At 42.2% G+C, this 13,683-nt stretch overlaps 1 protein-coding gene across 2 annotated transcripts in view; it reads left to right on the top strand.

Moving 5' to 3' along the window:
- The window catches only part of LOC135225743 (large ribosomal subunit protein eL36-like), a 31,375-nt gene extending 24,589 nt beyond the window's left edge, over nucleotides 1–6,786 (top strand). For both annotated transcript variants that reach the window (XM_064265138.1, XM_064265136.1), the window contains exons 2-4: nucleotides 1,478–1,587; nucleotides 1,729–1,863; nucleotides 6,638–6,786. In XM_064265138.1, coding sequence (XP_064121208.1) covers nucleotides 1,483–1,587; nucleotides 1,729–1,863; nucleotides 6,638–6,757 — 360 coding nt within the window. In that variant the 5' untranslated portion in view covers nucleotides 1,478–1,482 and the 3' untranslated portion in view covers nucleotides 6,758–6,786. The remainder of the gene's footprint in view (nucleotides 1–1,477; nucleotides 1,588–1,728; nucleotides 1,864–6,637) is intronic.
- The last annotated feature ends 6,897 nt before the right edge of the window (nucleotides 6,787–13,683 follow it).

Below are 13,683 nucleotides of genomic sequence, written 5' to 3'. Positions count from 1 at the left end.
AAGGTGTTTTTAACACCTACTTATGCATTGGCCAGTAATAACAGCACACCAGGCACGGAAGCTTTTATCCTAACAACCAGACTCTTCGTCAAGGTGCCGAATGAGAATTTCCCTGTGGCCCACGCTTCATCAGCTACACATTCTGAGGTATCCCCGCCCATAAGCTTTTGTTTCTTTGCTTAGGGATCATCTGGTTGTCAGAATAAGAGTTTCTGTGCCTGTTGTGAGCTGTGTATGTTGCCAAGTAGGATCCAACCACTTGTATCAAGAAAGTTGACACCTGTAATGACATGCATAAGTATGTGTTATAGACATCTGTTCTTTTGGACAAATTAATGTTTCAGGTAAGTGTATGTGTTTCTGGTATTAGTAAAAAGGTTGGGCATGGTTTCATTCCTGGCATTTCAGAGGCACAATTTGCATGTTGTTTAAGGGCCTAGATCCTCTCGGATAGTAAGCATGTCGCTGGAGTTCCTAGAGTGTCAGGCTGACCTGAATGATCAAACGACTGGTTTCTGTTCATTCTTCCTTCTTACTCTCTCTGTGAGCAACAACTAGAGATACCTGAGTATGCACTGTACTGGCTGTAGATGTGTCGGTACCTATTTAATCAAGCAGCTATTCTTGGAGTTTAGGTATTAAAATGTGACTCTCCACTTGAACAAGGGGACCAGCGGTAGAGTTATACAGGTACAAGCAGCCCCTGGTTAATGGCTATCCGGTTTTCTGCGCTTGTCTAACGGCGCTGTTAACTGGATTTTCGTACCAATTTTCAGTTAACAGCGGCGTTGTTAAACAGGTTACAAGTGCTGGTATCACAGATGTTTGGTTAGCAGTGTCTGCCGGGAATAGAACCCCTGCCTTTTGGGGGGGGGGGGGGGGGGGGGGGGGGGGGGGGGGGGGGGGGGGGGGGGGGGGGGGGGGGGGTGGGGGGGGGGGGGGGGGGGGGGGGGGGGGGGGGGGGGGGGGGGGTGACTGCCTGTATTCTGATCCCAAGATGTAGGTGTCTATCTACTTACTTCCGCAACCATTATTTACTGGTCTCTGTGTAGATGTAGGAGCCCATTAAGACAGAGCAGCCATTCGTGGACTGAAGATGTGACTCCCACCTAAACAATGGGTCCAGCAGCAAAGTTATACATGTATTCTGATTGGAAGATGTAGCTGTCTTGTGCAACCATAACAGGGGTAGCACATGGTTTACCTGTCTTTTCCGTACTTGAGTGTATGGTTGGTTTTCAGACTTATGGAAGGTTTGGTGACTCGGTTAGGACACCAAAGTTGTTAATGCCCCAAAACAATCTTTAAGGCTACATAATCATGAAAGCTCAAGTTGATAAGGCTACTTAACCATGGTAGCTCAAGTTGAATTTATTACTGAGTGCTATATATGGCCTTTGACCTTATGAATTGTTTCTATGTCAAATCAGTCTTGTATAATTTAACTATCTTTCTATAACTAGTCTTTTATTTACAGACAAAATGGCTAAAAAAGCGGCTCCTCGATATGCTATGGCTGTTGGCCTTAACAAAGGCCACCGTGTCACAAAGAACAAGAGGAAACCCAGACCAAGTTCAAGGAAGGGGGTAAGTAAAAAGTATAAATATGTAGTAGTAAGTGTATGTAATTTTATTTAGTTAAAGCTTTTGTTACCATTGAAATAACTCCTTTGTTATGTGTATGTTGTAATACCTATATACTAATGAAAGATTTTTTCTTTATCACAGAAAAACACCAAACATAATAAATTCATCCGAGATATTGTTAGAGAAGTGATGGGATTTGCCCCTTATGAAAAGCGTACTATTGAATTGTTGAAGGTCTCCAAGGATAAGAGAGCTCTTAAATTCCTGAAAAAGAGGGTAAGGATGTGTTTAATTTTTTAAAAGCCTGTACTATGTGTTGAATGTTGTTGTTGTAGTTTTTTTATTTATTTTTTTTTAAGTAACTTACCAAGGAATTACATAGCTGTTTCCTATCGAACGGCAGCTTAGATTAGAAATTTTACAAGTAATGATTCAATGTAGTTTGTGTAGGTGACAGCTCATCCCACTAAAGGAATGTTGAAACAACGTAGCAGACAATTATCATCTGTTTCCTGCCTTCCATGGAGGCAACACCAGGTCTGGCAGTAGCTTTATTACAGGCAGCCCCCACACACGAAACTGAACTCCTGCTGATAACCAGCCACTGTCTGTGATTGTTTTCTGGCTATTTGATTCGCTTCCAATGGAGGCTTTTTTCAAATCAACCATTGGAATGCATATACTGTAGCCTTCAAGCTGAAATCTTTCAGGATGAGTTTTATTTTGTTCTTAACATTATGTTCTTTACATTGATTCGAAGTCATCGACAAGCCGTCGGTAAATGATGCCATTTGCATTTATTGTTTTGTTTACTAGTTAGGCTACTGGCAGCGCCGATAATAATTTTCCCTTAAAAAGTATTTCTCGGGATAATTTGACATTATAAATTTAAATTGTTTTATGGTACATCTTTTCATTTGGCAATTTATCCATTGTTTTCCGGCTGTAAAATACTAGCGAACCGCCAATAATGGATTTGCTAAGAAGTAATTATCAGATGTTACAGCATTCCATCATAAAGTAATTGGCGCATTTTATGATAAACTTTTGTTGCAATTCATGAATTGATTTCTGACCATAGGTTGCTGGCAAGACACTGATAATGGTTTTACCAAAGTATGTTTTCAGATGTTACAACATTCTATAATTGTTTTTTCTCTAGCCCATACCTTTGGCAATTTATGATTTTTTTTATTGGCCTTGGACTTTGCACAAGCCTTCAATAATTGCATTGGAAGTAATTTTTGGATATTTTGGCAATTTATGATTTGCTTATAGGCCTTAGTCTTTTATTTGTTTATAGGCCTTAGACTTTGTGCAAGCCTTCGATAATTGCATTGAAAATAATTCTCGGATTTTTTGTCATTTCATTAGGTCTATAACTTTTACAATTATGATTATTTAGCTGACATATGCTTCTTGTAAGCCTCTGGTAGATAAATTTTGGACATCACCTTCACACCTTTGCAGAAGAACTGAAGTGTGTTGAGGCAGAAAGTAGTAAGGAGAGGGATGGGTGGTTTGTTGATTGCTATGAGAAAGCTACTGGCTTGATGGTTCTGATGTTGGGTGCCAGTATTGCCTGCACCCTCTCACAGGCGCTGTCTTTCCTTCTACTAGCCTCTAGCTACTTGCTCCTGCACCTGGTAGTGCAGTAGAGGAAATGGCTACTCGTCCTCCAGTGCTCATAGATAAAGGACCTGTCAAACTCAGCGCTTGAGATGAGGCATACGGTAAGTCCAAGGGAAAATTGGGGGTTTACACATGGGTAATTGCCACCTCAGTTTAGCCTGTTGCTGGTCCCAGGTATCGACAGATAGCCATTGGAAAGGCATCTTGCTAGATTTGTTATGAAGGAAGGGAGTATGTGGCCCTACTGGATCTCTTAAACCCAGTCCTTGTCTGACTCCTAACCCTGAAAGCAGCAAGTTCAGGAAGGTAGCACAGTTGTTCTTGTCTCAATGGGAGCATCCAGCCTGGCAATGGCAAGTCATAGTTAGTAACCTGTCGTCATTGGAGAAACTGGTCCATCATTGGCACCTTCATGTGCTCAGTGGAGAATTAGGGAGTATTGGTTCCAGTCTTAAGATTCTCAATCCTTTCTCATTCCCCTATCAGAGGAAGTGAGAGGTGATTTAGACTAGTGGCTGGACAACAAGAACCTTGTAATAGGAGTATCCTATGCTTCTGTACATGGATGCGTCGACCGAGGAATTGGGTGCATACCTGGAGGAGCTGCTGACTTCAGGGATGTGGAACCGACACAACAGACTCCTCTACATCAATGTCCTAGAACTCAAGGCAGCCTTGCTAGCTCTCCAAGAGTTTCAGGACAGTGTGATGGGTGCACTCCATGGTGTTGATGAGCGACAACACCATGGCAGTGGCATATGTCAACAGGCATGGTGGATCTCTTATCTCCCTGCTTCACCATTTGACAGTGCAGGTGCATGAGTGGCCAGTGGCTCACTCGGTGGTGCTGTCAACCAGATACGTTCCAAGTAAGAGGAATGTAGTGGCAAATAAGCTGAGTCACCAGAATCAGGTGATGGGGACAGGGTGGTCCCCTTCACACAGACATCACGGAGAGGTTGTACAACCTGTGAGGGTGTCCAGTCATAGATGTTTCCCTCCCTGCGCAACAGAGAACTACAGGCCTTCTGTTCCATTGTGCCGAACCCATGGTCGGCTGCAGACGACGCATTCGAGCACCTTTGACACATGTACATACACCTTCCCTCCTTGTCTGATTCGCAAGGCGAGCAGCAGAGCACTGATCACCTTGAATTTGAAGATGACTCTGGTAGCTCCTGGCCATTTGGTATCCCAACCTGCCAGCTGTGCTCTCCGAGGCACTGAGTTTCCCCATGGCACAATCTGCTGTGTTAGCCACACTTAAAACCACCATCAGGTAGTGCAGTCTCTGTCACTACATGCCTTGAGGTTATCTACCATCTCTTGAAAGTGAGAGGTTTTTCGTGTTGTTTGGCAGTATACCAGGGAAAATGGGCCGTCTTTTGTGGTTGGTATCGCAGACAGTGTATCTCTCCGGTCAGAGCTACTCTTCAACAGGCTGCAGATATCCTTGTCTTCATATTTAGCTGCCCCCGTTTAGGTCTTTGAAAAGGGTAGATATCTCTTCTTTGAAGACTTTGCTTTTGAGAAGCTTCGAAAGGCCTTCTCCACCCAGGGATCTCAGGTCCCCCTGCGTGGAATGTGACTCGTCGTGAGGAGCCTGACTACTACTCTGTAAGAGCCTTTACGGTGTTAGTCAGGTGGGGATCTGACCCTCAAGACTTTTCTTGCATGGCCTGGCATTGGTGAAGAAAGGAGACAAACTTTAGGGACTCCTTTGATGTTAAACACTCGAGGGGATTGGGATCATTACGCTCAATTTTGTCTCACACTTCGTGGCAAAGGCTCAAAACCCGGCAGTCCCTGTTGTTAGGTTTGAGTCCTTTATGATTCCCTCCCTAGAGGAGTTAGTTGATAATGATGCAGAGATGCTACTTTGTCCTATTTTTTCTGACTTCGTGAGACAATTTGAAGGGAGTACGCTGCTGCTGGCCTAGATGACACCAGTACATCCCAACTGAGAGAACACAAAGTTAGAGGCATTGGTCCAACCCTCACATTCCAGAAGAATGTGTCATTCAATCAGGTTATGAATTAGGGGGGGGTTTTTTTTTTTTTTTTTTTTTTTTTTTGGGTGGGGGCAAGAGGGGGGTGTGGGATGTGGTCTCAACAAACTGCCCACAAGTCTTGGATATTTTTCCATTGGGACTTGCAAAGCAACCAGAAACATGGCATTTCCCTTTTGGGGGGTTTGGGGGGCTGTTCTCAACTTATCAACTCCAGGCATTTACACTACTACCTCTTGTTATGAAAGGCGAATGTTTGTGTTTCTGTAGGAAAAATTAATAAATTGTAAAAGTAATTTGTATTTTTCCTGGTATAAACTTGAACTCTGTATCCATCCCTCTTAATCCCTGTGGCCAAAGGGAAAGTGAGTAGTGATAGAAGGTGATTGGTGGGTATTCTCCACCAGTTTAGTGCCTTGTTACCAAGTTTCAGTGACTCATCCAACGCAAGTTGGGCCTCTGTATACAAGGCTTTCGTTTGTATACCTAGGAAAATACATATTTTTATATTTATTTTTCCCCTTTCTACTGAAGGTGGATTTTCATCATTACCCAAAATGGAACTTTATTTTGGATGACCATCCATAGATAGTAAAAAATTAAATTACCCGAATATTTGAAATACCTGTTAGGTAGCATCAGGATTACATCTTGTTATTGGGGATACTGTAAATTCTCTTGAAAGTAGGGACAGTTCAAAGAGAATTCTCTCAATTTACATCTCGATAAACAACCACGTATGTTTTTCCCTATTTTTTCTTTTCAGTTTTTCTCTGAAATGACAGGCATAAATGCTGTCATTGGAAAGGACATTTATTGTGCTTTTCTTGGTGCAGGAAGATTTCTTAATTTTTTAAAATTAAATATGAAAATGAAGTTTATATTCTCAAGGAACTCAACATTTCATGCTGTTTACAGTAAACTATTAAAAACTTAGTTTGCTTCAAAATGAGACTAAAACAGAATTATATTCTATAATGAAAAGCAAATTTGCATAAAGAAATTAAAGACAATGTGCTAGTTCATGAGCATTAAGATAGATCCCAGGTGTTAGGTGTGCTCTGATATCTGAAAGTCTGTAATGAATTATGATGGCAAAGACGTATGTACCCCCAAAAAATCAAAGGAGGGGCCTCTAGAGGAAGACAATTAAAATTAGGGCAGAAAGTGCACAACACAAGAGGAACTCTTATTTTTATTGCACAAGGGAAAAAAGAAGTGAAAAGTCTTGAACAATGAAATGGAATTATTAGTTCAGATCTGATGTGATGTGTCAGTGAAAGGTTTGGTATAAGTCGTTATTGTTAGTTTAAGAGATGTGCTGAAATTTGATTCATCCTTTATTGATTTTTTTGGATGTTAAGAAATCTAAGTGATTTTGTTATAACAAGGGTTTTCCTTTTTCACAGCTGGGTACGCACATCCGTGCCAAGAGGAAGCGTGAGGAAATGCAACGTGTCATGGGACAACAGAGAAAGGCTGCTGCTGCCGCCGCTGCTGCAGCTGCTGCTGCATCATCCCACAAGTAAAAAACTTGTTTAATAAAGAAAAAAATCAACAGATCCTTTTAATATCCCCATATCAAAATGGCTGTTTATTAATCCTAAGTCAAATAAATCAGGCTTAGTAGGGAGGACACATGCAGGTGATGCAGTCATGCTTGTAGAATTATATTTCTGCCTGTCTGTGATAGGTAGGTGTTGAAATCTGATAGCAATATGCTATGGTTATTTGACTAGGCATTACTAGAAGTGTGCCTACAGCCCCTAGCTGCAACCCCTTTTGTTCCTTTTACTGTACTAGCTCCTTACATATTGTCCTCCTATCTTACTTCCTACCCTGTCCTAACAATTGCTTTCTAGTGCAACTGAGGTTTTCCTCCTGTTACACCTTTAAAATTTTTGCTGTCAATTTCAGTTTCAGCACTGAATGATGTAATTGGGCCCAGTACTTAGCCTTTGGCCCGAAATCCATGTTCAATTTAACTCAATCCAAACCCCACAGAACTTATTTGGACTTAATTGGTAATGCTAGTAGTAGTAGATGAAACCTGTGAAGGAATATAATTTTTATTTACCATTTCCTATATTCTAATTGTAGTTCATTGTTTAAACTGCTTACGAAAACTATATTTTTGATCTCCCATGTGATATTTTTGAGATTTAAGTCTTGTAAAAGATGTTTGTAAATACAATTTAGATATCACTTGACCAGGTTATTTCATTGCAGAGATTTTAAACAATGCAATAATGTCTAATGTACAACTTTGCAGTTGAAATCATGTAAAGCATTATCGTGTTAAATGTGTCTGCACAGAGTCACCTCGTATGCCCCAGTTCTTTGCTGCTTATGACCTAAAATCTATATGCTATGATATCCTTGCTATAAACAAAGTTGAGATCCCAGCATCACACGAACACACTAGAAAGTTTTGAACCACCTTGCATGAACAATCTGAAAAGGATTCGGACAGGTATAACGTCTGTGTCCATCCATCGCAGTATATTGAGGATATGATCGATGTAAGTCTGTTTGAATAGTCACTCGGTTGTAGCTGACACTGCTGTGTTGACTGAGAATGCATTTAGGTAGAGTTTATGTTGAAAAGTCAACTTCACTTGCGCCTCTCTCACATCATCATGAAGTTTGAAACTCGCCGTCACCATTACCATTCACTTGACTGATAAATCCAACGAAGCTTTTCACGCCAACCCAATGGCATTATTGCACCACTGGACTGGTTTGGCATTGACACTTGACTTATACGTCGAATACACCTCTTCACATATTGCCTTTTTATTTTCCATTCTCCACACGCCGTAATCTAGTATACTACGGACCCGTATTGTTAAAGAATTGATCGGCATATCGATGTTGAATTGCTCGTTTCTCTAATTGGAAATGAAAACCATGCTACGAGTATGAGGGTCTGTAGCCACTAGTGCTTGGTTACCGTACGTAGAGCTGGAAAATAAAAGCCACATTATGCGCAGAGGTGTATTTGACACGAAAGTTGACTGACTGCCAAAGGTGCAGCGCTTTACCAGTCCAGTCGGGTGCCACACATGCAGTGCGGTACCGCAGCAGTGAAATAAGCACCACATGGGTATGTAAAGCTTCAAACCACAGGGTGTGACGGAGGCCTCATTAGTAACAAATGGTTATTCTAGCAATTGACAAATCTGGGAAGAAAGATCTACTTCTGGCAAGCATTGTTCATGTATGTCTTAAACCCGTCGACTAATACCGTTTGATCCCACCATTTTCCAATAGGGCTCATTGTCTTCAGCACTGCATCCCAGTGGTTGTAAAGTTTGTTAATCTAGTTATGGAGCAACAACAAAGTGGCTTTTTACACACGAGAAATTCAATAGGCTGTGCGCCTCTCCGCACCCAGTCAATTCAAAGCGCCTCAGCGGCGTGGTAGATATGGTATTAGCGTCCCACCTCGGTGGTCGCGGGTTCAATTCTTGGCCATTCCATTGAGGAGTGAGAGATGTGTATTTCTGGTGATAGAAGTTCACTGTCGACGTGGTTCGGAAGTCACATAAAGCCGGTGGTCCCGTTGCTGAATAACCACTGGTTCCATGCAACGTAAAAGCACCATACAAACAAACAAACACATACCCAGTCACACGTGACACATGTGGTGATGCCTGACGAGCAGTGGGTAGTGGATGTTCTCAGGGTGGGCTAACTGATCCTATTAGACTTTTCTCTACCCCTTGCAGATCAATTGTTACTACACCTTTCTTACACTCCTGGGTCTCAGAGATTCCTTATTCTGCAAGAAGCAGTGAGGAAATGGTGAAGGGAGCTGTAGAGCAAGTCTGTAGTACCTCCGTCAAGTGGATTTTATGGCCACATTTTCCTTGTCTAAGGCCAAAGTGCCACAGTGGTGTGGTCGATATGGTGTTGGCGTACCACCTCGGAGACCGCGAGTTCGATCCTCGGTATTCCACCGAGGGGTTAGAGATGTATATTTCTGGTGATAGAAGTTCAACATGGTTTGGAAGTCACGTAAAGCCGTTGGTCCCATTGCTGAATAACCAGTGGGTCTGTGCAACATAAAAACACCATGCAAACAACACTGGCAATTGGAGGACAGTTATAGATGTCGATTTTGAGTGTTTTTCGTCAGGAAGATGAGATTGAAAATAGAGACCAGGCTTGAGGAATTTTAAACATTAATAAAATTAATTTTTTATTGATTTTTTTATTGTTAGAGGGTTTTCAATCTTTTTTTTCACAATTTATTTTATGACAGAATTACTATTGATTTATATTTTAGGTTTCCAGTTCTGGCCTAAAGCATCGACTTGCAATTTTTTTTATATATAAAAAAAATGGGTCAATCAAAGGTTGGGGTGTAAGGACAACGTCCTTCACTATTTTTATTTTCACTGCAATGACTTGCCAACTTCCAATTTGTGTCATTCTGTAGAGATTTCTCCGGCCTTTCTGCTGATATATTTATGTATATATATGCAGATTGCATTTGTAAATATTCAGGTATAAGTGTTGGTAAAGAAACAAATTTTCTAACTGCGCTCCTATATCTCTGTAGACCCAACTTGGGTACTACATAACCATCGCACCAAAAACAAACAATAACCGTCGCACCTGTCTATGTCGACCACGATCATCTGTAATAAAGCATCAGTATCCAGATTACCTAACTGTCTAGACCTCACAACCGGTGACCAAGGAGTTTTTGCTCCAGCCATTAGATTAACTACAGTCGCTCACCTTCAGGGAACTTTAAACGGACTAAATAAGGCACCACAATCTATGTCTCTGAAAGCTCCTTTCCGCGGTTGACACCAGCCCCAATCAACGGACTCACTATGGCACACCTCCAGGTGTGTTCTGGCGTTGTTTGAACAATTTGGCTCCCGCCATTAACGACCCATGTTGACTGCACTCAAAGTCAATAGGAGAGTCATTAATGGAAATACACAGCGATTAGTGTTGACTCTGACAAACCCAACACCATTAACGGACTAAAAACGGCACTCAATTGAGTCAATTCACGTTTTGGTGTGAGACAAGGCATGAGAACGGGTACCTGGGTGCTGGTCAGCCGGCACACAGAATTGGGCTGTGGTTCGGGCACATCCACATCAACGTCGTGGGCTCCTTTGCCTTAATCGGGAACACTAGATTCATCCTCGGCGCCCCCCCTCCCCCACCCCCCGACACCGCTGCCTGTGGGCCTGCGTGACACACCCGACGTCGCTGCCTCACATCTCCTTGGTCCACCCGATATTGCTGCCTCACCTGTAGTTCTCCTCGGCCCACCAAACGTCACTGCCTCACCTGTGGGCCTGCTCGGTTCACCCGACGCCGTTTTGGACCTGTAGGCCTTATTGCCCCTCCCGAAGTCGCTGCCGCACCTGTAGGCCTGCTCAGCCTGCCAGACATCGCTGCCTCTCCTGTCGGCTTCCTCGGCCTTTCCGAAGTTGCTGCTGCACCTGTAGGCTTGCTTGGCCTGCCCGACGCTGCTGCCCGAGGACCTGCTTGGCCCACTCGACGCTGCTGCCGCACCTGGGGGTCTCCTTGGCCCTTCCGACGCTGCTGCTGAACTGGGGTGCCTCACTTAGTCCACCCCACGGCACCACCGCTCACAAGGCCGCTCCCAAAGCTCCCAGAGAGGCATCCTGTCAGCCAGAACACCGAAGGAATCTGCAGTCAATAATGCCCCACAGTAAGTGATCACAAGGACACTGGTTGCCTCCTGCCTCCAAGATGTTTTTATTACATTTTATTATCCAATCATCATTCAATAATAATTGTCTAGTGGGAGAGTATTTTTATTTTCACTACAATGACTTGCCAATTTCCAATTTTGTCCTTCTGTAGAGAATTCTCCGGCCTTTCCGCCGATATATTTATCATGTATGTACACAGATTGCATTTGTAAATATTCATCTATAAGTGTTGGTAAAGAAACAAATTCTCCATATGTGCGCCCAGATCTCTGTAGACCCAACCCGGGTACTACATATCCGTCTGCACCTGTATATGTCAACCCTGCTTAACTGTAATAAAGTATCAGTACCCAGATACCTGCCTCTCTGTCTAGTCTTCACAAAGGAAAATGGAGTCAACAGGACAGAAAATTATAAACGTGCTGGAAATAAAATCAGCATTTCTTGCCTTGTAGGAGTTAAAGGAAAGGATAGAGGGATATGCGGTATTAATATTAGATGATGGACAACACTACGATAGTGGTATACATAAACAAACAAGGAGACCTGACATCTCAACAACCAAGTAAATCTCATGACATTTCAACCACATTGGTGGGCTGTGGAAAACTTATAGAAATTAGGGCCAGATATATTCTGGGGAAAATGAATGTAATAGAGAAGTTGAGCTGCTGGGAACAGAGTAGTCCTTGCATCAAGAAGTGGCAGACAATGTTTATCTTGTGGGGAAGGCTGGTGATAGCCCTGTTCTCAACAACATACAAGTGAATGGAAATATATTGTTAAGTAGTTCCAGACAAGGAAGCAATAGGAGAGGATTCTCTACAACATCCGTGGGACAATCTGGACATATATGCGTTTTTTCCATTTTGTCTTCCATCAAGTCCTGAACAAGGTGATGTGGTCTCAAAATCTCACAATAACTGTAGACCATGCTCTCTTGTGGCCAAAGGAAGACTGGTTTCCAGATCGGTTATCCCTGCTAGTAGAAGTTCCAGGAGAACTTCCACCCTGGCAAAACCTATTACATCAACCACACATGGAGAGGTAACACCAATCAGTACAGTCTCTCTCTTCACGGTGTGGCGGGATCACAAGCAAAGCAAAGAAAGCAAGCAAGCTCCCACAGTTATGTTAATCGTACTGGCTGGCAAATTTTCCCACAGCCACGCTTTCCCCTTTACGTTACTTTTTACACAGGACAGTTGGCTTACCGAAATACAGACCATACCAAAACACAAACACATGTACTCACCTCAGACTCCAGATACTCAGGGCTAGGTAGTTGCTGTGCTGTCTGCTGGATATAGCTAGGCTAGGCTAGCCAAGGCACAACCACCGCCGAGAATCAACACAAAACAACCAGCCGAGAACACAACCATACAACAACTTGACAACCTGACAAATCACTGCGCAGACAAACACCAACAGCTCGAAACAACACGACAACCATACACAATTCAACCCAGCACAACAAACCACCAACGACAACATTGTCCCCAACTGCCAACTCACAGACACCAAAACACACAACCAGTACAACCAACCTCTTCAACTTCACCACAACCAGACAGATTTCAAAAATTTTATAGAAAAACCAAAAGCTTTCACAAGAGTTGCTCGTAACCTTGAATGTTTTCTTTCACAGTTAAATAAAAACACAAATTCTTTAAAATTATTTATTTGTATGAAAGTTAAGATTACGAAATGGCATAGATACAACTCCGATGGCTGAAGTCCTGTTCCCAATCGCTAATCATAAATTGATAACTACTGCTTGTGGTGGAAAGACCTTCAACTCATGGAAATTTTTGAAAACCTATGGATTCTGAAAACAACAACAACAGACTATCATTATCGAGTCCAACAATATTTAATAAAATAAAGACTATCCTCATGTAGAAAAATGTGTATCATTGACCAACTTGACACAGAAATTACCTAAATCAGCTGCGTGAAAGAACCAGAAATTGAATCTGTCTTCCACTAAATCCCTGTCCTCCTTAACAATTAGCAACTGCCTAAAAATCAAAGAGCAATTACACAAATGGTAATAAAGTTCCAAAAATTCTGCACCTTTCTGAAAGTCTAGTAATAATTAAGAATAATTAAAACCCCTAACCTAAGGTTTACCATACGCCACAAATTGTAGGAGACTTACTGAGCAGGAAAGGTTCAACCATTGACTCCATAGAAGTGTTGATGACGTAGGCTTAAAGACGAAGACGGAAGAGGCAGAGACAGGTGGGTCGGCAAGAATATGTTACTTAGTTAATGTAGATGCTTCTTCAATACACAAAACATTCTCTTACGAGGGAGTGGGGTTCACCAGTTATCTTCAAATATTATCCAGTGGTTCAAGTTGGAACCTGAGCTTGAACTGCTTTTCCTTCTTCGTGGCGGGTGGCGGTAGACATGTTTTTCTCCTCCAAGAATCGCGAAATGCAAAGGCCATCGTCCTTTCATATAAAATCAAGGATGAGGAGGACGAGCTGAAACCGGTAAAAGAGCCAGCAGAGCCATCTAGGTGTTGCGCAATCCTTTAAACTCCCATGTTCCTTTTAGAATTTGTTTAGTATGGCACAGGTGTTTAAAGGACTACTTTAGTATGCAAATAATAAACAAATAAATTTTCTATAAAATCTTAAACACTCCAAACGAGGGAGTCAAATTCAATGAATTTGAATAAATCAAACTAAGTAAATCAATAAAGTAACCCATAAACAAATCATACCTTATAAAAT

Source organism: Macrobrachium nipponense, chromosome 13, assembly GCF_015104395.2.
Source record: "Macrobrachium nipponense isolate FS-2020 chromosome 13, ASM1510439v2, whole genome shotgun sequence".
NCBI classification, from domain to species: Eukaryota; Metazoa; Arthropoda; class Malacostraca; order Decapoda; family Palaemonidae; genus Macrobrachium; species Macrobrachium nipponense.
Note: the sequence above shows the minus strand (reverse complement) of the source record. Positions and strands in the feature narration are given on the sequence as shown.